Source organism: Capricornis sumatraensis, chromosome 6, assembly GCF_032405125.1.
Source record: "Capricornis sumatraensis isolate serow.1 chromosome 6, serow.2, whole genome shotgun sequence".
Lineage (NCBI taxonomy): Eukaryota > Metazoa > Chordata > Mammalia > Artiodactyla > Bovidae > Capricornis > Capricornis sumatraensis.
Genome location: NC_091074.1, coordinates 113,069,693 through 113,090,825, shown reverse-complemented (window position 1 = coordinate 113,090,825; position 21,133 = coordinate 113,069,693). Strand labels below are relative to the sequence as shown.

At 49.8% G+C, this 21,133-nt stretch overlaps 1 protein-coding gene across 4 annotated transcripts in view; it reads left to right on the top strand.

Moving 5' to 3' along the window:
• Positions 1–13,980, top strand: part of TNC (tenascin C) — a 101,307-nt gene extending 87,327 nt beyond the window's left edge. For all 4 annotated transcript variants that reach the window (XM_068974350.1, XM_068974351.1, XM_068974349.1 and 1 more), the window contains 6 exons: positions 1,309–1,441; positions 3,019–3,170; positions 4,149–4,245; positions 5,100–5,261; positions 8,964–9,127; positions 13,293–13,980. In XM_068974350.1, coding sequence (XP_068830451.1) covers positions 1,309–1,441; positions 3,019–3,170; positions 4,149–4,245; positions 5,100–5,261; positions 8,964–9,127; positions 13,293–13,403 — 819 coding nt within the window. In that variant the 3' untranslated portion in view covers positions 13,404–13,980. The remainder of the gene's footprint in view (positions 1–1,308; positions 1,442–3,018; positions 3,171–4,148; positions 4,246–5,099; positions 5,262–8,963; positions 9,128–13,292) is intronic.
• The last annotated feature ends 7,153 nt before the right edge of the window (positions 13,981–21,133 follow it).

The following is a 21,133-nucleotide window of genomic DNA, read 5'->3' as shown; positions in this document are numbered from 1 at the left end:
ATTGCTTAGCAACAGACTTTGTGCAGCAGCTTAGAAAGCTGATAGGTAATTGTATCCCCAGGTAATTGAAGGAAGCCAGCTTTGTACCTTATCCTTCCATAAGGACCAGACCTGGGAGCTACACCGGGTCACTGACATCAAATGGGCTCTCACCTGGGTCTATTTCCCTGCATGTCCTATCCCCAGCTTTATCTATTTCACTCAAGAAAATCAGCCTGGTAGAGGAGGAAAGAGTCCTGGACAGGGAGTTAGGAGACAGATGCAAGCCCACCCCGCCACTGACACATTAGGGAGTGAGTGCAGGTCTCTTAGCTTCTCTGAAACTGCTCAGCCCTCCACACCCACCACCCGCTCCTATATTGGAAAAATCAAAATAATATCGTATTACCTTCCAGCAGCCTCCACACTGACTCCTTACTGCCTAAATCCGAGCAGCTGTGTCTGCAGGCTGTAGAGAGCATTGTTGTATTTGGTTTGCTAGGAATGCAGGTGGAATTCCAATGCCTGACACCAGGGTCATCTCCTAAAAGGTGATTTCCCAGGCACTAGACATTTTGAAAAGGGGGACCTGAAAAGAACGAGGGTCTCCTGCAGAGCTGAAAGTGATCCCCTCCTCTGGACAGCAGCACGGTGGCGTGTCACAGACTGCACGTGGAGTTGCAGCGGGCCTGAGGCCTCTCCTGGATACGTCCATTCCAGACAAGAGGCCTGCTGGGTCAGCTCACGCCATCGCCATGCCCGCATCAGGCTCTGATGATTCAGTCACGCTAGGATGGGGCCCAGGCACTGCGTGATTTTAAAGCTTCCCAGAGGGCTGTGAAAAAGAGCCATGTTAGAGATGACTGACTTAGCTGGTCTCAAAGTCTAAACCTTTGCCCTTTGTGTGATTCATCTTCCTACCAGATTAAGCTGAGATCATGGCATTCACTTTTTCAAAGAACTTTCTAGGAACCTCCATTCCTTATCATGATAAACTTCAAAGTCCGTAGGTTGACACCGAAGGTCTTTTATAATCTGGTGTCTGCCCACCTCTTGTGCTCCTCCCCTCAGTAAAGTATGGTTGAGGCAGCTCATTGCCTCCTCCTATGACTTGAATTTGCTCTGCCCCTTCCGGCCCCAGGAGCTTTGCTCACAGGGCACTCTCCTCGTGTCTAAGTCCCTGACATGAGCATGGAGCCTGGCACAGAGTGGGGCTCAGTGGATTCTTGCTGATGAACAAATGAATGGACGGGTGAGTAAAGGAGTACATCATCCATACCCTGTGGATTTACGTGGCCAAAGGCTATTTTATCCTTCTTCTGCCCTTAGGAAGTCGTTGTGGATCCAGACACCACCTCTTACAGCCTGACGGATCTGAGCCCATCCACCTACTACACAGCCAGGATTCAGGCACTGAATGGGACCCTAAGGAGCAAGACAGTCAAGACCATCTTCACCACGAGTAAGGGGCTCTGGGGGGCTGGGGGAGCGGGGGGCAGCCAGGCCTTGAGATCACACTCTGTGAGACTGAACCAACCCTCCACTTCTCCTCTGACTGCTACTTTTAATGCTTCTATCACATTTTGATAAAAATCAATTACCTGCAATTACCTGAAAAGCCAGAAGAATGTGGATGTAGCAGGTTACAGGACTCGTGGTGGGAGGGAAGGAGGGCCAGCAGGGGGAACAGCTGGATTCACTCCCCATCTCCACCTGCTCTGTGCGGCGGAGGAGAGTTACTGCCATTCTGCAAGTCTCAGTTTCTTTATCCATATAATGGGATTAGTAATGAGCCCTTCTTCATAACGACCTTGGGAGAATCTCTGCATTGAACTCCTAGCCCAGTGGGTAGCCATTGGTGGGGCTCCTTAGAAGCTCAGTGTTCTCCTTCAGCATGTGGGCATTTATAAAGCCTGCTCACCCTCTAAAATCACAAACAGGCCTCCCATGTGGGCCAGGATTATCCTGCCCAGTTTTCTGGTGGGGAACAGAGGCCCCCAGAGACTAAATGACCCGCTCAGGGTTATACCATGAGTTAGAGTCTGGTCTGGGCTCCAGTGTTCCAGGAGCAGGGAACCACACCCAAACCCAGCCAATGGAGAAGAGGAAGGGAGGAGGGGGGCTTTGGAGAGCCTTGAACTGGGTATACGGACTGTATCCCAGCGCTGCCTCCTGCCCTTCACACCTCACTCTGGTCACTCCGCACACACCTGCTGAAGGAGGGGCGATGCTTAAGCACCTGTCTTCCAGATCTCATGCCAGGTGCAAATGTGCCCTAAAGATGCTCTCAGACCAGGTTGTGAAACAGACAAGAAAATACCTAATGAGACAACCTCAGGGGAATGTAACATACATTGAGGAGGTCAGAACAACAACAAAAAAGAGCTGCTATGACCATCACTTCTCCAGTCTACCTGCTAATAAGCACAGTCCCAAGAACATCCATTTCTATCCAGTGTTGAATTTTTTGCACCACGTTACCACAAATAGAAATTCCCCAGACATTCCTATGTTAGCCTTCTAAGATTCCCAGGCTCAGAGTAGTTATATGACTACTCCAGTGACCGAAGGCAAGGAAGCAGCAAGTTCAGGACTAGAACCCTCCCTTGTCTTTGGCCTCAGAATCCTCTGAAGAGTCTGAGATGCATGCAGCCTGCCAGAGTGTCCTGACCCACAGTGAGCCATGCCCTGGGTGCTAGAGACCCAGTCATCCTGGCCAACACCGGGGTGTCCATCAGGTGTCCATGAGGTGCTACCTGCATGCTCCTGATTGATCACAATCAACCTGACACACAGCCCTCAAGCAGGCCAGAGCTCCTGCCACTGATATCATGTGGCTTCCATCAGTATAAAAGGCTGAAATGGGTCCCTTTTATCCATAACCTCTGCGCCTCGCTGCACTCCCACAAAATAGTTTTTATCCTCCCCCTTGCACACGAGAGGTGAAGCTGCTTGTCCTTAGGCGTCTAGCCAACAAGCACTTAGCCTGTGACTTCAAAGCTCCTGCTCCGAGAATCACTCCTCCTTCTGATCCTGCAGCTGGAGTCCTGTACCGATTCCCCAGGGACTGCTCCCAGGCAATGCTGAATGGAGACACGACCTCTGGCGTCTACACCATTTATCTGAACAACGACAAGACCCAGAAGCAGGAAGTCTTCTGTGACATGACCTCTGACGGGGGTGGATGGATCGTGAGTATCATGGAGCCAGGCTCCAGGCCTCTCAGACAGGAGGTGTGGGGGCAGAGGAGAGGCGGGGAGGTCCCCTCCATGCCCTCTGACCCTAATGTGCCTGAGGGTTTGCAAGACAGTGCCTGTCACATGGAAACACTCAGGAATTCTCTCTTAAAGTAATGGGAAAGAAGCTGAGGATAAAAAGCTGTTCCTCATTTTCTCATCATTTATCTTAGTTGATCCTCAAACAGCTCTGTGATATATAAATGGCAGTGGTCCTCGAGCCCACTAAGTTTACTGATTGACACTGGCTATCTGCCAGGCACTGCCGTGCTAGGAGTTTTCCAAGAGTGATTTCAGTGCCATTGCCATGTGAGCTAAGTAGTACTTTTTAAAATTATTGCTGTCATTCAGTCGCTCTCTGCGACCCCATGGACCGCAGCACACCAGGCTTCCCTGTCCTTCACCGTCTTCCAGAGTTTGCATAAACTCATGTCCATTGAGTCGGTGATGCCATCCAACCATCTCATCCTCTCCTGCCTGCTTCTCCTCCTGCCTCTTGGTCTTTCCCAGCAGCAGGGTCTTTTCCAGTGAGTCGGCTCTTCACATCATGTGCCCAAAGTATTGGAGCTTCAGTTTCAGCATCAGTCCTTCCAATGAATATCTAACTATTAAACTTTATTTTTTAGAGAAGTTTTAGATTGGCAGCAGAATTGAGCAGGAGGTTCACTGAGTCCCCACATGTATGGCCTACCCAGACACATCACAATCACCCAAAGCTGGGTGGTGGTCTTATTCATCCCTGTTTCTCGGGGGAGAACGCTGAGACTCCGAGAGGGGAGGTGGTGTGTGTGCACTGAATTGTATGCCAGATCAGTGAGGACAGAGGTGGGGTCAGGTGTCTTTCCCACAGTGAGCATTGCCTCCTCTCAGAAAGTTGCCTTCTCATTCCCTCAGTGGCTTCAGCTCACCCAGATTCACTGCTTGTGTTTATAGGTGTTCCTGAGACGCAAAAATGGACGTGAGGACTTCTATCGCAACTGGAAGGCCTACGCTGCTGGATTTGGGGACTTAAAAGAAGAGTTCTGGCTTGGTAATACAGCCTGCGTGTTCATGCCCCAAATGCCCATTCGGACCCCCTGTCATCTGTCCTAACCCACAGCGAAACGTGGGAGAGAAACGGATTAGGAGGAAACGATAGCTCTGGTGGTCAACACAGAAGACCAGATTCTCAATGGAAAAAACTTGAGATTCTCTGGGTCATTAAAAATAAAAATCTGATCAGAGGAGAGCCAACAGCCTGACCCTAAGAATAAGACTAGCCTTAAGTCAACCCCTGGGCCACTTAGAGCATTATCCTCACTGATGTCCTTCACCTGTGCTGACTGGGTCCCTCAGAGCAACACCCTCCAAGCCTCCCAGCAGCCCCACAGTGTACAAAGCTCCCATCTTGCACCTAGGAAAATAGCCCCAAAGAGATTAAGCTGCTGACCGTAGGGATCTAGCCAATAAAGACGTGAGTGGCTCTTGAATTCTCTCAGCCACCACTACAGTGGCATCACCCATCCCCTGCTGTGACTCACACTTTGCCATAACCTGCCCCTGGCACAGCACACCATCATACATTCCAGCATCTGAGCCTGGGAATATCTGCCCCATTGCCTTTCACAGGTAACGAGCCTTAGAGTGGAAAAGGTACCCTCTCCACCTTATTTCCTTTGATATTCACAACACACTAGGAGACGGGCAGGGCAAAGAGGTCAACCCAATCTTAGCTGAGGCTCAGACACTGCATATGTATCACATGGTGTTGCAACAGCAAGGAGCCGAGCAGGTGCATCATGCAAAGCTCTTTAGTACACACGGAGCCGCCGCTCTCACGCGGTGAGGAGGAATGAACGCCTCGGTCACTGTGCTTCTTCGATAACCCTCGCCTGTCATCCACAGGGCTGGACACTTTGAGCAAAATCACAGCCCAGGGGCTGTACGAGCTCCGGGTGGACCTGCGGGACCACGGGCAGTCGGCCTACGCCGTCTACGACAAGTTCAGCGTGGGAGACGCCCGGACGCGCTACCGGCTGAAGGTGGAGGGGTACAGCGGCACGGCAGGTGGGTACAGCGGCGCGGCGGGTACGCACAGCCGCTCGCGGAGCCCACAGGACGTCGAACACATCTCGGGCTTTCAGCTAGTTCCCCCACTCAGCAGTCCTTCCTGCATCGGCCCATCCACTTACCACAAACATTTGATAGGTGCTAATCTGGCAGAACTACAATTTAACTCAATGGTAAAGAAGGCTACGTAGATACATGGGAGAAGGGAATGGCAACCCAGTCCAGTACTCTTGCCTGGAAACTCCCATGGATGGAGAAGCCTGGTAGGCAACAGTCCATGCGGTCAGAAAGAGTCGGATATGACTGAGTGACTTCACTTTCACTTTTCACTCATGCGTGGGCGAAGGAAATGGCACCCTACTCCAGTGTTCTTGCCTAGAGAATCCCAGGGACGGGGGTCCTGGTGGGCTGCCATCTATGGGGTCGCGCTGGGTCGGACACAACTGAAGCAACTTAACAGCAGCAGCAGGTAGATACTTGGTCACCAAAACCTAGGGTAGGTTGGGAAATAGGACATTTAAGATGAATTTATAGCTACCTAAAAGTGAAAGTGAAGTCGCTCAGTCCTGTCCGACTCTTTGCGACCCGTGGACTGAAGCCCACCAGGCTCCTCCGTCCATGGGATTCTCCAGGCAAGAGTACTGGAGTGGGTTGCCATTCCCTTCTCCAGGGGATCTTCCCAACCCAGGGATCGAACCCAGGTCTCCCACATTGCAGGCAGACGCTTTACCCTCTGAACCACCAGGGAAGCCCTACTCCATGTTTAGATACGTTTTAGACAGAGAAGCAAGCAGTGTCTTGGGAGCCTTAATACTCATGCACTCCTGTGCCTCTCTGTTTATTACACACATATGACCCCTGGGGGATCCTGCTGGTGAGCTGACACAGTGTGTCTGGAGTGAAACGGAGACGCCCCATTTCTGATAAGGGCCCTCATGATACCAGTGTTGGTGGCACTGCTGGTCCTCGGCCTGCACCTTGAGTAGCAAACAGTCCACTCCATTACCCACCCGGCTGAATCTTTTCTAAGGCCTTCCTGCCATACGGCCCTCCAGCCTCAGCTGGCACATCCCCATGACCAGAGACGCTCCCTACCTCTCTCCTTCACTCTGACCAGTACAGAACCTAGCTCAGGTTTCGAAGATGTCTTTGACTTGAAATGATCTTTGTGTGGTTTTCCGGCACCACGTTACAAGAGAAACAAACGAGGAAACCATAGGCATTCAGGCAAATGAGGTGGCAGCCTCTTTTTGCTGATATTTCATATGCATTGTGAAAGTGAAAGCGTTCGTCGCTCAGTCGTGTCCAACTCTTCGTGACACCATGGACTGTAGCCCACCAGGCGCCTCTGTCCCATGGAATTCTCCAGGCAAGAACACTGGAGTGGGGTGCTATTTCCTTCTCCAGGGGATCTTCCCGACCCAGGAATCAAACCTGGGTCTCCTGCATTGCAAGCAGATTCTTTACCATTTGAGCCACCAGGAAACCTCATTTCATTTGCCTTATATATTATATTATAAATGATACATATATGATACATATCATATATATATATCCAGGGAGATATTGCTAATATACAGGTGAGGAAACTGAGGCTCAGAGAAGTTTGGCGATTTGCCCAAGATGTAACAGCTTGAGGAAGGTGGGCCCAGGGGACAAGCCTGGCTGCTCACAGGTGGTTTTGGTAACAAGGGAGATCAAGTGTAAGAGCGTGACCACCCCATGCCAAGCCCTGCCTGCTTTGGGGTGGCTCCCCATTACATTTATGAGAACAGAGGAGACAGATGCTATACACATTCCCAACCTCTGGGCCCTGAAAGAACACACCCATAATGGGAAAAGTCTCCAGGTATGATTTGCCAGAAGCAGGTCTCAACCTAAGGAGAGTCAGAGCTCTTTAGCGATCAGGCTGGTGGTAATGAAGAGAGAGACCTGGAGCATTGTTTTCATTCTTGCATCCATCAGGAAATTCTGACTTTTTCTTACCTAGCAACAAATACCTCTTTTGTTGAGATGACTTCAGGCAAGGAAGATCTTGTTACAGGGCGAACAAAGGCACCTAGGGCAAGAAGGCCGCAGGAATGCGGCCTCCACCCATCTCTCTGTATTTCCAACAGAAGTTGAGCCATAATCTGCCCCTTCATTTCAGAAGCTCACCCTTGGAACCGCCTCCTCCTGTGTGTACTGAGGGCAGCCAGCCCCTCCCCAGGAGAGCACCTTGTTTCATCATATCTAGCTTCCAGCCTCTTGCTTTTGGGGACTTCATCAGTTAACAAGGCACTCAAGTCCCTATGGATAAAGAACCTGCCTGCAATGCAGGAGACCCAGGTCCAATCCCTAGGTTGGGAAGATCCCTATCAAGTCCCTATGATAACTTGCTCCCATATATCAGGATAGAATGCCTCAATGTCTTGACACTTTTCTGCCCAGCATTGGCCAGGGTTGGAAGTGAGAGAACACAGAAATGGCGCTTAAATACTCCTAAAATTCAATATATTAAATTACAAGCTAGATTCCCATGTAGCACTACATGTAAACAGGCTTTTTGTCTAAGAATCAGGGAAAATTGGTCCCATCAACACTTTGAAAAATAAATGTACAATATACAAGCTATTTAGTAATATCTAAAACCTGAAAGGTTTGTTTGTAAGTATGGCTCTGTAGGCTGAGACTTCAGGGAGACTGGCTAGCTCTGGAAAAACAGCATGAGAGAGTGGTAAACTAAACTCATTAGAACTTGCTAAATATTAGATGTGTAAATGAATGAGTGAGTGTGAGTTAATGAATAAGTGTGTGTGTGCTAAGTCACTTCACCATGTCCAGCTGTAGCCCACCAGGCTCCTCTGTCCATGGGCTTCTCCAGGCAAGAATACTGGAGTGGCTTGCCATTTCCTCCTTCAGCGGATCTTCCCCACCCAGGGACTGAACCTGTATCTCCGATGTCTCCTGCATTGGCAGTCAAGTCCTTTACCCCTCGCGCTACCTAGGAATAAATAGGTAATAAATGAATACATCCCTGGAGGAGGGCATGGCAACCCACTCCCGTACTCTTGCCTGGAGAATCCCATGGACAGAGGAGCCTGGTGGGCTGCAGTCCATGGGTCTCCAAGAGTCGGACACGACTGAGCAACTAAGCATAAATAAATACATGAAAAAACAAGTGAAGTCTAAATACTTGCAGTTGGGGGAAAAGCACATCATTATTAAATACAGATTTCCCACCTTAGTCGCTGAGTTCCTTTACATCAAGTGAATGCAGAAACAGTCATGAAAGTAACAACAATCATAGCTGTTTGCATACCACACCACCTGTTCAGCGTACACTTTCGTATCAGTTGTTCCAACAGCCCCCTGAGGTGAATCAAATCAATGTGCTATGCTAGTTCCATTCTACAGATGGGAAAACTGAGGTTCCACAAGTGGCTTGACTTGTGCAAGGACACAACTAGGGTATGAAAGAGGTGGGATTGGAGTGAGACCCTCCAAACATACCTGCAGCCCTCTTTCTACCACCTTGTGCTGCTTCTATCAGAAATGAGGCTCCTGGTGGCACTCATGTTCTATCCAGGCCCCTGTTGGATCCTAATTCTGGGCCTATCGTTCGAGACCGGCCCACCCCAAGGCCCTTGGGTTGTCGCCCTGGTGCTTCCACAGCCCACCAGCAGCTCCAGCTCTCAGTCTGCACGTTCTCTCTCCCAGGTGACTCCATGGCTTACCACAATGGCAGATCCTTCTCCACCTTCGACAAGGACACAGACTCGGCCATCACCAACTGTGCCCTGTCCTACAAGGGAGCTTTCTGGTACAAGAACTGCCACCGCGTCAATCTAATGGGGAGATATGGGGACAACAGCCACAGTCAGGTGAGCGCCTGCAAGGGCCCGAGCGGGGCTGAGACGGGGAGGCAGGGACCTCAGGGGCAAGACCTCAGGTGTCTTCACATCAGGGAGAAATCCATGGCAGCCTGGGCCAGGTAAACCACAGAGACAGTGTGTATCAGCCCATGAAGACCCCGAGGAGAGCCACTGGCCAAGGGGGTGCCAGGCATACAGAGCTTCGCCAGATTATCTGTGTCTGAACCCCACAAGGAAACAGACGGCAGTGGAGGCTGTTTGGGTAAAGCAGGTGTGATGCAGGCCCTGGCCTGGAGGCACCTCCAGAGCCCCAAGAACATCTTAGAATGAAGATCCCAGATTTTAAGTTCCTTCCTCTTATGAATCATAAGACTGAGGTCCAGAAAAAGGTGACTTTGCTGAGGTCATGGACCAAAGCCGGGGACAGACAGAAATCCTCCAGGCCACACCCCGCCCCCGGATTTCCCTGCCCCATACGGGATGCGGTGACAGAATTTCAATCATAGAGACAGATTTTTTTTTTTTAGTTTCTATGGAAATGGGTAAACAAAACCAAATGCAACCATTTTTCCACACTGAGCCCTGCCTACGTGAGCAGGCATTTGAAAAGTGGACAGAGTCAAGTGGGCCCAGCTACTTAACCATGATGGCCCCTTCTCACAGCCATCCCTGCACCACACAGGAGGGAACAGTATTCACACAGAGCTTTCCAGACTGATCCCTGGGCTGGGTCTCAGGGAGCCTCACCCAGCCTGCAACCCGGGAGCTGGTGGGTGTTCAGCCACTAGGTCATGTCTGACTCTGTGTGACCCCCTGGACTGCAGCATGCCAGGGTCCTCTGTCCTCCACTCTCTCCTGGAGTTTGCTCAAGTTCATGTCCACTGAGCTGCTGATGCTAACTAACCATGTCATCCCCTGCTATCCCCTTCTCCTTTCATCTTCAGTCTTTCCCAGAATTAGGGTCTTTTCCAATAAGTCAGCTCTTTGCACCAGGTGGCCAAAGTATAGGAGCTTCAACTTTAGCAATAATCCTTCCAAAGTAGATGCAGGGTTGATTTCCTTTAGGATGGACTGGTTTGATCTCCTTGCAGTCCAAGGGACTCTCAAGAGTCTTCTCCAACACCACAGTTTGAAAGTATCAATCCTCAGCACTCAGCCTTCTTATGGTCCAACTCTCACATCCGTACCTGACTACTGCAAAACCACAGCTTTGACCTTTGTCAGCAAAGTGATGTCTCTGCTTTTTAATCCACTGTCTTGATTTGTCATAACTTTCCTTCCAAGGAACAAGTGTCTTTTAATTTCATGGCTGCAGTCACCGTCAGCAGTGATTTTAGAGACCCAAAAGATAAAATCTGCCATCGTTTCCACTATTCCCCTATTTGCCATGAAGTGATGGGACCTGATGCCATGATCTTAGCTTTTAATGTTAAGTTTTAAGCCAGCTTTTTCACTCTCCTCTTTCACTCTCATCAAGAGACTCTAGTTCCTCTTCACTTTCTGCCAGTAGAGTCAAATCATCTGCATATCTGAGGTTGCTGGTATTTCTCCCAGAAATCTGGGTTCCCTTTGTAAGAAGGCAAAGGTCCGAATCACACCAAATGGTCCCAGGGATTCCGATCGGGTGTCCTAGGCAGGATGCAGCATCTCATCATCTTGCTTACTTATACTTTTGTTCTTGGGCTTTTTTTGGCAGCTGTTGGGTTGTTTTTTGGGGTTTTTTTTTTGTTTTGTTTTTACCAGCTGCATGGACAAAGGAGCCTGGTGGGCTACAGTCCACGGGGTTTCAAGAGTCAGACACGACTTAATGACTAAACAAGAACAGCTCTGTTATTAATGGTTTCGATAGATGTGTTTATGTTGAGTTAACTGCCTGCAAGTGATTGCTGTGACCTTAAATTCACACCTTATCTTGACAATTTCTGACACTTTTCAAAGCATTATCGCCTTCTCTCTCCCGTGTGCATCACCTTGGCTCTGTGAGGGGACCAGAACGTGGCTTTTTGTGCCTATTTTATAGAGGAGGCAAGGCTTGAAGGACACATCTGAACACCAGTCTTGTATTTTCCCCACCCTATGTGTGGCCTCAACAATGCACCCACTCTGAGAACTGCTGCACTCCTTTATCTTCTGGTCCCTAACATCAGTGTAAGACAAGGTCCTTTGGGAGGGAAAAAAAAGCTACATGCCGGAAGGAAACTTCTTCTTCCACCCTTCCATCCAGCTTTAGAAGAAGGAGCTGACGTAAAAGGCCGCAGGGCAGTCACAGGAGCTCAGTCCCAGCGCTGACTCTGCTCTGGCGGCCGTGTGGCCTCCGTGAAGTCACTTGCCGTCTCTGGCTTCAGTCTCCACCGTAGCATGAGGAGGACTCACTTCCAGCTCTGAACCTCAGCTGGAGGAGAGGACGAGGGCAGAGGAAGGGAGCACAGGACCAAGCTGAGTTCATTACAAACACATCTGCCCCTAAACTGAGTCGGGTATTCTCAGACCCCATCCCCCTGTCAGTTTCAGAGGCTGTCCAGTATCAATCAATGCCAAAAAATAGCATTAAACAAAGCAGCTATATTTTCCCCCATTTCACCAGCCACTATCTTCTCTATGGACATGTTCCTTCCCAGCCCTACGAACCCTGAAGAGAAGAGGGCTCAGTGCACAGAGTGGGGTGGGAGGGGGTAGGGGAGATCCCATAGGACTTTCTGAAGCTGACCCCCACCCTAGGACAAGGGGTCTGTGGGACTCAGCAGGCAGAGCCGACCACCTGCTAACTTTGCTGAAGAGCCAAACCCAGAATCAGGAGGCCCTGAGCCAAGTACAGTCTTTTCTTGAGGAAAATCTTTGGCCAGAGTTCTGAGGCTATGCCTCCATACTTGAGATAGGGGAGTAATATTTACTGAGCACCTATGATGGGCCCAGCACCGTGGCAGCTCCTCTGCAGACTCATTTAATCTTCACAGTATCCTTCCAAGGTTAGCATTAATAGCCCTAAAGAAGAAAAATAGTAAAACCGAGGCCCAGAACCTTTTGATAACTTGTTCAAGACGTTTCTCTCTCGAGTAAGAACACAAAGATTCAACTGTATGTGTCAGGCTGCAAAACTTGTGTCCACCTGTGTTCTTTGTGCTGTTCCATACTAACCTGTTATTAATAAAACACGTCGTAGGAATCCTGTGAAGTATAGACACCCCCCCCCAACCCTCCATATAGCCACCCATTCCCTAATCTCTGATCAGATCATGACCCAAATTCCTGCAGCACGTAATCCTATTGATGGCCGGTTGCATCAGCCACCACTTTATCTCAAGGTGGCAGATCAAAGTTCAGTGCAAACTCAGGTGACTTCTGCCTAAAGTTAAAAAAAAACAACAACTGATTCAGCCAGGTCTTTTGAAAGTTTTCATTGTACAAATCAATAATCAGATCAGCAGGATACAGCCGTGAGCTTCCAAATGGTCAAGCTGAAACAGAGCTGATCTTCCTTTAAATTAATTTTTGTTGGCGTATAGTTGTTTTAGAATGTTGTGTTAGTTTCTACTGTACAACAAAGTGAATCAGCTACATGTGCACATGCGCCCACAGGCACACGCACGCGTGCACGCGTGCACGCACACACACACACACACACACACACACACACACACATATATGCTGCTGTTGTTATTTAGTTGCTAAGTCATATCTGACTCTTTGCCACCCCACGAACTGTAGCCAGCCAGGCTCCTCTGTCCATGGGATTTCCCAGGCAAGAATTCTGGAGTGGGTTGCCATCTCCTTCTCCAGGGGATCTTCCTGACCCAGGGATCAAACCCACATCTCCTGCATTGGCAGGTGGATTCTTCACTGTTGAGCCACCAGGGAAGCCCCACGTATATATATCTCCACTTGTTTTTGGATTTCCTCCCCATTTACGTCATCACAGAGCATTGAGAAGAGTTCCCTGTGCTCTACAGTAGGTTCTAGTTAATAGAACCTACTGTTAACTAGATAAATGTTACCTATTTTATGCATAGTTGTCAATAGTGTATATATGACAATCCCAGTCTCCCAATTCATCCTCCCCTTCCCCCTTGGGATCATGTTTGAAATGGGGCTCATTTTGTCCCCCTAACTAAATAGCAATGGTCAGTGGATACCTTATCTGATGGAAACCAATCTGAAGGTCTTCTCTCCTTCACAGGGTGTTAACTGGTTCCACTGGAAGGGCCACGAGCATTCAATCCAGTTTGCTGAGATGAAGCTGAGACCCAGCAACTTCCGAAACCTCGAAGGCAGGCGCAAAAGGGCATAAGTTTCCGGGGACAACTGGGGGAGAGGAGAAGGGCCCAGAGATCGAAGATAATTTTACCAAAGCATCAATGCGAGCAGTCCGACCGTTAAGCCACACCTGGGCGTCTGGCGGGAGCTAAAGTTGACCACGGATCGTCGGGGCCTGCAGCAGCTAGCCTCAGCCACTCCACGATGACTTCCTTCACACCAAAGACCACAGCGTCCAGCAGGTTTCCATTCTGTTGTTTGATTCAGCAAAAGTCTTGCAGCGACAGCATCACAGTGATTTTCCTTCTCTCGGGCGGCTCTGGGGATGGGAGTGGGGTAGGCTGTACAGTGGTAGTTTGTCTTAGAACCAGTTGGATTTTACACAAAGCTGTATAATTAATTATCATTATTTTTGTTAGCAGTGATTCAATGTGTGTCTTGAAGCCGTCCCTTTTTTTTTACGTTCAGAAAAGCAATGCTGTTTCAATTTTAAGGATACAATTAATATTATTAATATAATAATATGATGATGATGATGTAAACTAAGGATTTTTAAAGAGATCTTCCTTTCCAAAACACATCTGGACAGTACCCGATTGTATTTTTTTTTTTTTTAATAAAAGCACAAGTACTTTTAAACTTGACTGTTGGTTTTCCTTTCACTGATTGTCAAGCCGGAATTCCACCAAAGACAACGTATCTGAACAAAGTGGGAGAGGAGGGAAGGGAGAAGAAAGGACGGGTGGTGGCCAAGAAGGAGCGGAAGAAGGAAAGGGAGCCTGCGGGCTGGGAGAGAAGAAAATATTTTTGAATTTGAACAAGTTTGGAAAATGCTTGTAACTTAAGATTCAGGGACTTCCCTGGTGGTCCCGTGGCTGGGATGGCACACTTCCAGTGCAGGGAACCTGGGTTCAGTTCCTGCCCAGGGAACCAGAACCCCCATGCCTCAATTAAAAATCCTATGAGCTGCAACTAAGACCTGGAGCAGCCAAATAAATTAATATCAAAAAATAAAAGATTCAGCTTCCTGCTCAACACTTCCAAACCTCCTAGCAGTTTATTATTATAAAAGATACCTTTATATCCGTTTTCTAAAGTAATCTCCTACATGCTACAGATGAGGTAGCAACTGTGATCGAGCAAGGGTGAAAGTCCCCGGAGGCTTAAGTTCTAACCTTGGCTCCACCATTCCTTAGTTCCTTAACCTCTCCAGGCCTCAGTTTTCTGATCAATAAAGTGGGTATACACGGACTTCTTAATTTCACAGCATTTCTGTGGAAAATAAAAGATATCATCCCATGAGGCCCTTTGCAAGGTGCCCAGCAGAAGCGTGGGTGATGGCTCCTATCACTCGATGTATGGTGGACTTCAGGGGTCGTAGGATGGAATGACCTGTGGCGACTCTATTGTTACTGTTCGGCTCTCAGTTGTGTCCAACTTTTTGTGACCCCATGGACAGCAGCACGCCAGGCTTCCTTATCCCTCACCATCTCCCAGTTTGCTTGAACTCATGTTCATTGAGTCGGTGATGCCATCCAACCATCTCACCCTCTGTCGTCCCCTTCTCTTCCTGCCTTCAGTCTTTTCCAGCATCAGGGTCTTTTGTGCATCAGGGTCTTTTCCAATGAGTCTTTGGGTCAGGTGAGCTCTTTGCATCAGGTGGCCAAAGTATTGGAGCTTCAGCTTCAGCATCAATCCTTCCTGTGAAGATTCAGGGTTGATTTCAGTGGCTACCGGCCCAGTTAATAGTAGAACTAGGATTTAAACTCAGGTTTTCTGGTCCCCACGTCCTCGCTCTCCCCCAAGTCCCTGATGACACTCCCTCCTTCCCTGGGATACACGTGCCGTGGTGCAGAATGAGGGGTGTGGGGAAGAAACCAGGATCCGTCATTAGGCTCATATGACCTGAAGTCTTAGGGACAATGTCTCCTAGAATGCCCCCTTTTCCCCCGCTCGACACCCCCTAAAAGGAAGAGAGCCCTGCGTCACCCAGTTTGGTCTGAATATCTCTAGTGATGGAGGGGACTCACTGCCCAGAACAGCAGACCTGTTTGTATTCAGACAGTGTGAGTCAGAACCACACATTACACATTTCTCTTTTCAAACAGGGATTGGGGGTGGAGGGAGGGGGCGATTCTCCGTTCATTCTCTTAGGGATTTTCAAAAAATCGACTTTATTTAATGGAAATGTTTGGGCTGATAGGCCTCACTCAAATGGAATGTGATGGCTCAGAAAGGAGAATCAGAGGAATGTATGGCTCCAGCCAAATCCTTTGCTGCTGAGTTTATCTTGCTTTAATAAATGCTGTCATGTTATATACACAGTTTGCTCTTCCAGATCATAAGACTTGTTGCCTGCAAGCCAGCCATAGCAACACTAGCCTTGCTGTGTAAACCCAAATAAACCGGCTCCCTGGAACAACCAAGCCTTACGTGGGGGGGGTTAACCCTCTACTGACTGCTGACTCGGAAGTCCCTGAGCCTCAGCCTACCCCTCCCAAGAAAGATAGATACAGTAAGTTGACAAGGTGTTCCCCAGAAGCTACACAAGAGTCAAAGTCTCTTGGTGAAGAGGCCACATCAAACTAGAGTCCTTATTCATGGCCTTCGGAAGATTGCAGTCGTGTCCACACGGGGACTAGGTGGGCAGAAGGCCTGAGGCCATGGCATTCAAAACCTCTGCAGTGGGTCTGTGCACTCCACAAGTACTGGTCCGAAGTGTGAGTTCAGTATTTCTTAAACACATCTTTCAATGACTGGCTCGGTGGCTTTGTTCAAGCACCCACCTCCATCTTGAAAGGTCCTGTGAAATCCTATTCCCCTCTCAAAGAGCAAGCCTGCTTCCACTCCCATGATGCACTCTGCAGCTCTCCATCAAAAACGCATTTCCAGGGTGTTGGGTCTTCTCTTTGCCCTTCCCCACCTGCTCTGCATCCTAAAGACCACCCTTCAAGAACGAGACCAGTGGACTCCCATGCCCCCAGGCTTCCGGCAGGCAGCACAGGGACACGGAAGGAGACTGGTGGAGATGGGGTGGGGGTGAGTCAGGGGATTCCTTTTCCAGAGCCATCTCTAGGCCATCGTGGAGGGCTGGCCATCCAGATGGATGCGAGTTTCCCCTAGAGGAGTCTCAGCCCCGCGTCAACTATCTCCACACAAATCCCTCTACAAGTTTCAGATAACTGCTCCCCCTTCTTGTCCCTTCTGGCGGCGATGGTCTCGGCCTATCAGCTGCTACTAGACCTGGGGAGTCGTGCTGGCCCCTGTGGCTCTCCTCCAGCCGGCCATTGGAAACAGTCCCCCTGCTTCAACCTTTCTGGGGCGCCGTGACAGGCACGCCCACTCTGGGGTCACGCGGACACCCTGCACCACCGCTACAGTCGCCAGGCCATTTCTACTCATGTCTCTCTCCCTGTAGTGGACGCCGGTCATTTAATGACTTCCCAGAATCTCCGCTCCTTTCTAGTTTTGGAGAATCTCCCACTGGATGCGAACCCTACCTCCCACCATGGAAACCACAGGGGGAAATACTCTGCCCTCCTCCCCGTGGGAGCAGGGTTTGGGCACGCAACCTGAGCACGGCCCCCCGGACACCTGCGGAGGGACACCTGGCCTTCAGCAAGGAATGCAGGCCAGGAGCCTCTGAGCTGCTTCCCCACAACCACCTTCAGCATCTGCCCACAGAGCCCCATCCTTTGGGACCACGATCCAGCCCACCTTCTCCCCTTCTGGGCTTGCCCCGCACCCGCCACTCTCCTTCCCAGCACACCCGGCTGGCCCCAGAGTATCCAGAGGCTGATGGGCTCTCGTCTCCAGGGATTCTTGTTTCCCTTTTTATTTCAAAGTCCATGCTGAGTAACCCACATGTGCCCGGCGCTAAATGAACAAACCCGCACGCGTCCCGCCCTCACGCAGTCTGCATGCAACATTCATGCCAGGAAGAGGCTGGCATTATGGGTTATACATTCACATCAGACAAGCAAATGTGTTACTCCAGACGGAAGGCACGCTTTGGAAGCAAATACAAGAGACTAGCAGAACATCTCACCGGGACGGGACTAGGATGGCTTCCCTGAGGAAGGGCCCGTGAATCACAACCTACGTGATGAGCAGGAGTTGACCAGTGAGAGAGGGGGCGGAGGCAGAGGGCAGCGGATTCCTAGAGGCCCAGAGGTTGCCAGGCTGCTCAGAAAGCAAGCCAGAGGCCCGGGAACAAGGGAGGCTGCGGCAGCAGCAAGAACCCAATTCCACAGGTTTTTTGGGTCCGAATAAGGATTTCGCTTTTTTCCCTGAATGCAATGGGAAGCTAACAAGGAATTTTAAGCAGGAGAGTATAATCTTCATGCCTTTTTTTTTTTAATATCTTTTTGAGAATAAAATAGTGCCATGTGCAGCAATCTGGATGGATTATCATACTGCACGAAGTAAATTAGACAACGACACATATCACATGATGTCACTTATATGTGGAAGCAAAGAAAAGAAAGAACTTTTCTCCAAAACAGAAAGAGACTCACAGACGTAGAAAACACATGTATGGTTATCAAAGGGGCAACAGGAGTGGAGGGAGGGATAAATGAAGAGGTTGGGATTAACACAAGCACGCAGCTCTGTGCAAAACAGATGAGCAACAGGGCCTACTGCAGAGCACAGGGGGCTCTCCTCAATATTCTGTGATGGCCCATAAGGGAAAGAACATGAACGAGAGCACACATGTGTAAATGAGTGAGTAAATGTGTGAATCGCCGTGCTGTGCACCTAAGATTAACACAATGCTGCAAATCAATTATTCTTCCATTAAAGAAAAAAATCTTTTTGCTGCAGTTTGTATTTGGGCTGGAAGTACAGATGGGAGAGAGCTGTAAGAAGGTCACTGCAGGAGGCCAGGTTAAAGGTGATGGAGTTTGCCTAAGTGTGTTCCTATTAATAGACACGAAGCATATGGTTCTGAGAGATGTTTAGAAGGGAAAATCCATAGGGCTTGACGTCTCAGCAAGTTTCTCCATGTCTGCTGCTGCTGCTGTTTAGTCACTAAGTCCCGTCTGACTCTTTGCAGCCCCCATGGACTTCAGCCCGCCAGGCTCCTCTGTAAATAGAATTTCCCAGGCAAGAATACTGGAGTGGGTTGCCATTTCCTTCTTCAGGGGAATCTTCCCAACCCAGGCAACTTGTGTCTCCTTCTTGGGAGGTAGATTCTTTACCACTGAGCCACCAGAGAAACTCTGCTTCACTGAGACAACAAGGGAAATCCCCTGTAGGAATTGAGGGCAGCTCAAAAACAGGCGTGTTATTCATGTCTACACCCCTGATTTTGAGGTGCCTTCAATTCCTACAGGGGATTTTCCCTGTGGTCTCAGTGAAGCCAGACTAATTAAGCATGTGGCGAGCTGGAGTCAAGGTTCCATTAGCTCCTGGTACAAGGAGGGCTGCAGGGCCTGGGAGCGCTAGGGCATTGCTCTTCAGCATTTGGGTAGAAGAATCAGGGAGGCCCCTCGAGGTTGCTGTGGCTAGCATGGGGACTGTGGTGATGCCAGGGCAAGCTGAGGCTAGAAACCACGGGTGAAAGCATACAGGGCCTCACCTTGAAGGGTTTGCATCTTCTGGGCAGAGCTGAGAGTGCCGAAGGTGTTTAGGCCAAGAGATACATAACCAGCGTCACCCTTGAGAAAGCTCACTCCTGCACTAGAAAGGCATCTGTCTGTCCACTTTTGTCCACTGGGGCCCTGGACTGCTGCCGCCTGCACCTTGCCAGGATTTGGGTGCTGTGGTATATCAGGAGCCAGCAGAGGGCTCACTCCCTCGTCCTCCTCCCTGCCCAGAAAGCGTTAGTCGCTCAGTTGTGTCCAGCTCTTTTCGACCCCAGAGTAGCCCACCAGGGTCCTCTGTCCATCAGATTCTTCAGGCAAGAATACTGGAGTGGGTAGCCATTCCCTTCTCCAGGGGATCTTCCCAACCCAGGGATCAGGGTCTCCTGAATTATAGGCAGATTCTTTACCGTCTGAGCAGAAGAATATAGATAGAGCTGGGAAGGGGAACAGGGAGAAGCTGTCCTCTTGAGAATCGCTCCAGCCTCACCAAGAATGGAAAATAGATTGCAAGATGTTACAGAAAGAAAACACACAGAGAGACACATACACACAGTCAAAACAAGTAGCTCCCACAATTAGCCCAGTACATTTGCAGTTACAGATAAAGTTGTGTGTCAGAGCTCTGAGATGACCTCTCCAAAGTCACCAGACCTGAAAGGCCAGAGCTGGGACTGAAACCTGAGTCTGTGGGCCCCTGGGATGCAGCACCTTGAGGCGCATCCATCCATCTATCCATCCATCCATCCACGGATCTATCCTGTCTCCACTTTTCTGCTCAGCACACACAGAACACCTGCCATTTGCCGGTACCCTCACAACACTCACAGCTTGCAGAGCTGATGTGAACATAACGACTTCTTCAAGTAGTCATGTTTGTAGTCAGGGCTGAGCTTGAATTCCTAGTTTTCCAGTTCCTGAATGACCTGGATCTAGGTACTTAATTTTTTTGAACATCCCTAAAAACGAGAATAAAGAGGACATATGCTGATGAGAATTGGCGACTATTTAAAGGGCTTCCCTGATGGCTCAGATGGTAAAGAATCTGCCTACAATGTTTTATGGCCAGCGCCTGACCTGGAGAAAATGCCCACGCAGATGATTCTTGAACATTGAAAGATTTTTGTCCAAAGCCGAGCACCTGGGTGAAATACTGCAGTCAACCAGCAGATGGCAGCCTTCCCCGGCTTTAGGAGAGTGCTTCCTTGTAGATGTGTTGATGGGGCTAGGGGCTTCCAGACTCACAGATCACCCTCAGGAAAACTCCTTCTCTACTATTACTCTAGTCCCTCTTTCCAGGAGGGGTTCACACCCAGTCCAAAGCAGCAAGGCACGGCAGGCACCCCTTCTGCCCTCGCCTCCCCCTCTGCTACACAGAGCCTCCCATCAACAACTACAAACCCTCTTGCTCATCACCTCTTGCAAAGTACACTGTGTGGGGAGATGGGCAGAACAGGGTGGGGACAGGGAGGGAAGGTTATGTCCCATGTGTCCAGTCCCCACTCAGATTCTGCCAGGACCCCTGGCGAGGACCCCACTTTCCCGGCATGCATCCATATGTGTGGATGTCCCATCACTAATTACCTTTGGCGTGCTAATCCCCGATTGCTGCTTGTGAAGGCCCAGCTCATGTTTTCTACTTCCCTGTGCCTGGTGGGCTGCCGTCTATGGGGTCGCACAAAGACGGACACGACTGAAGCGACTTAGCTGCAGCAGCAGCAGCAGCAGCATGCCTGTGGTTTGTCCCAGGCCTTGCAGCTACAACACCTCTCCTCCTTCCTGACCACTTCTCCCTGCAGACAGAGGGAGGCTCCTCTAGACTGCAGCCTAACACCTGCTGCCCTCAGTCGCTATTGCTTTACTTTCTCTTCGCCTCTAAAGCCTGGTGTAGACAGCAATCGCTCCAGATTATCCTGAGCAGCTTGGGCAGTGTTGAAAAGGAAGCCAAGGACCCTCTGTCCCAAGGCCTGGCTCCCCAGGGCCATCTTCCTGAAATGCTGGGTTGCGTTTCTCTGCTTAAAACCCTCCAGAGCTCACCTTCTGGCCTAGAGCAGAGCCAAGGTGTCACAGTGGCCTTCGAAGCCCGAGTGATCTGTGTCCTGATGCTTCCCCAGCCTCAACTCTTTTATCCTGATCACAAGATGTTCTGACACACTGGCCTCCTGCTGCTCTGTGAATC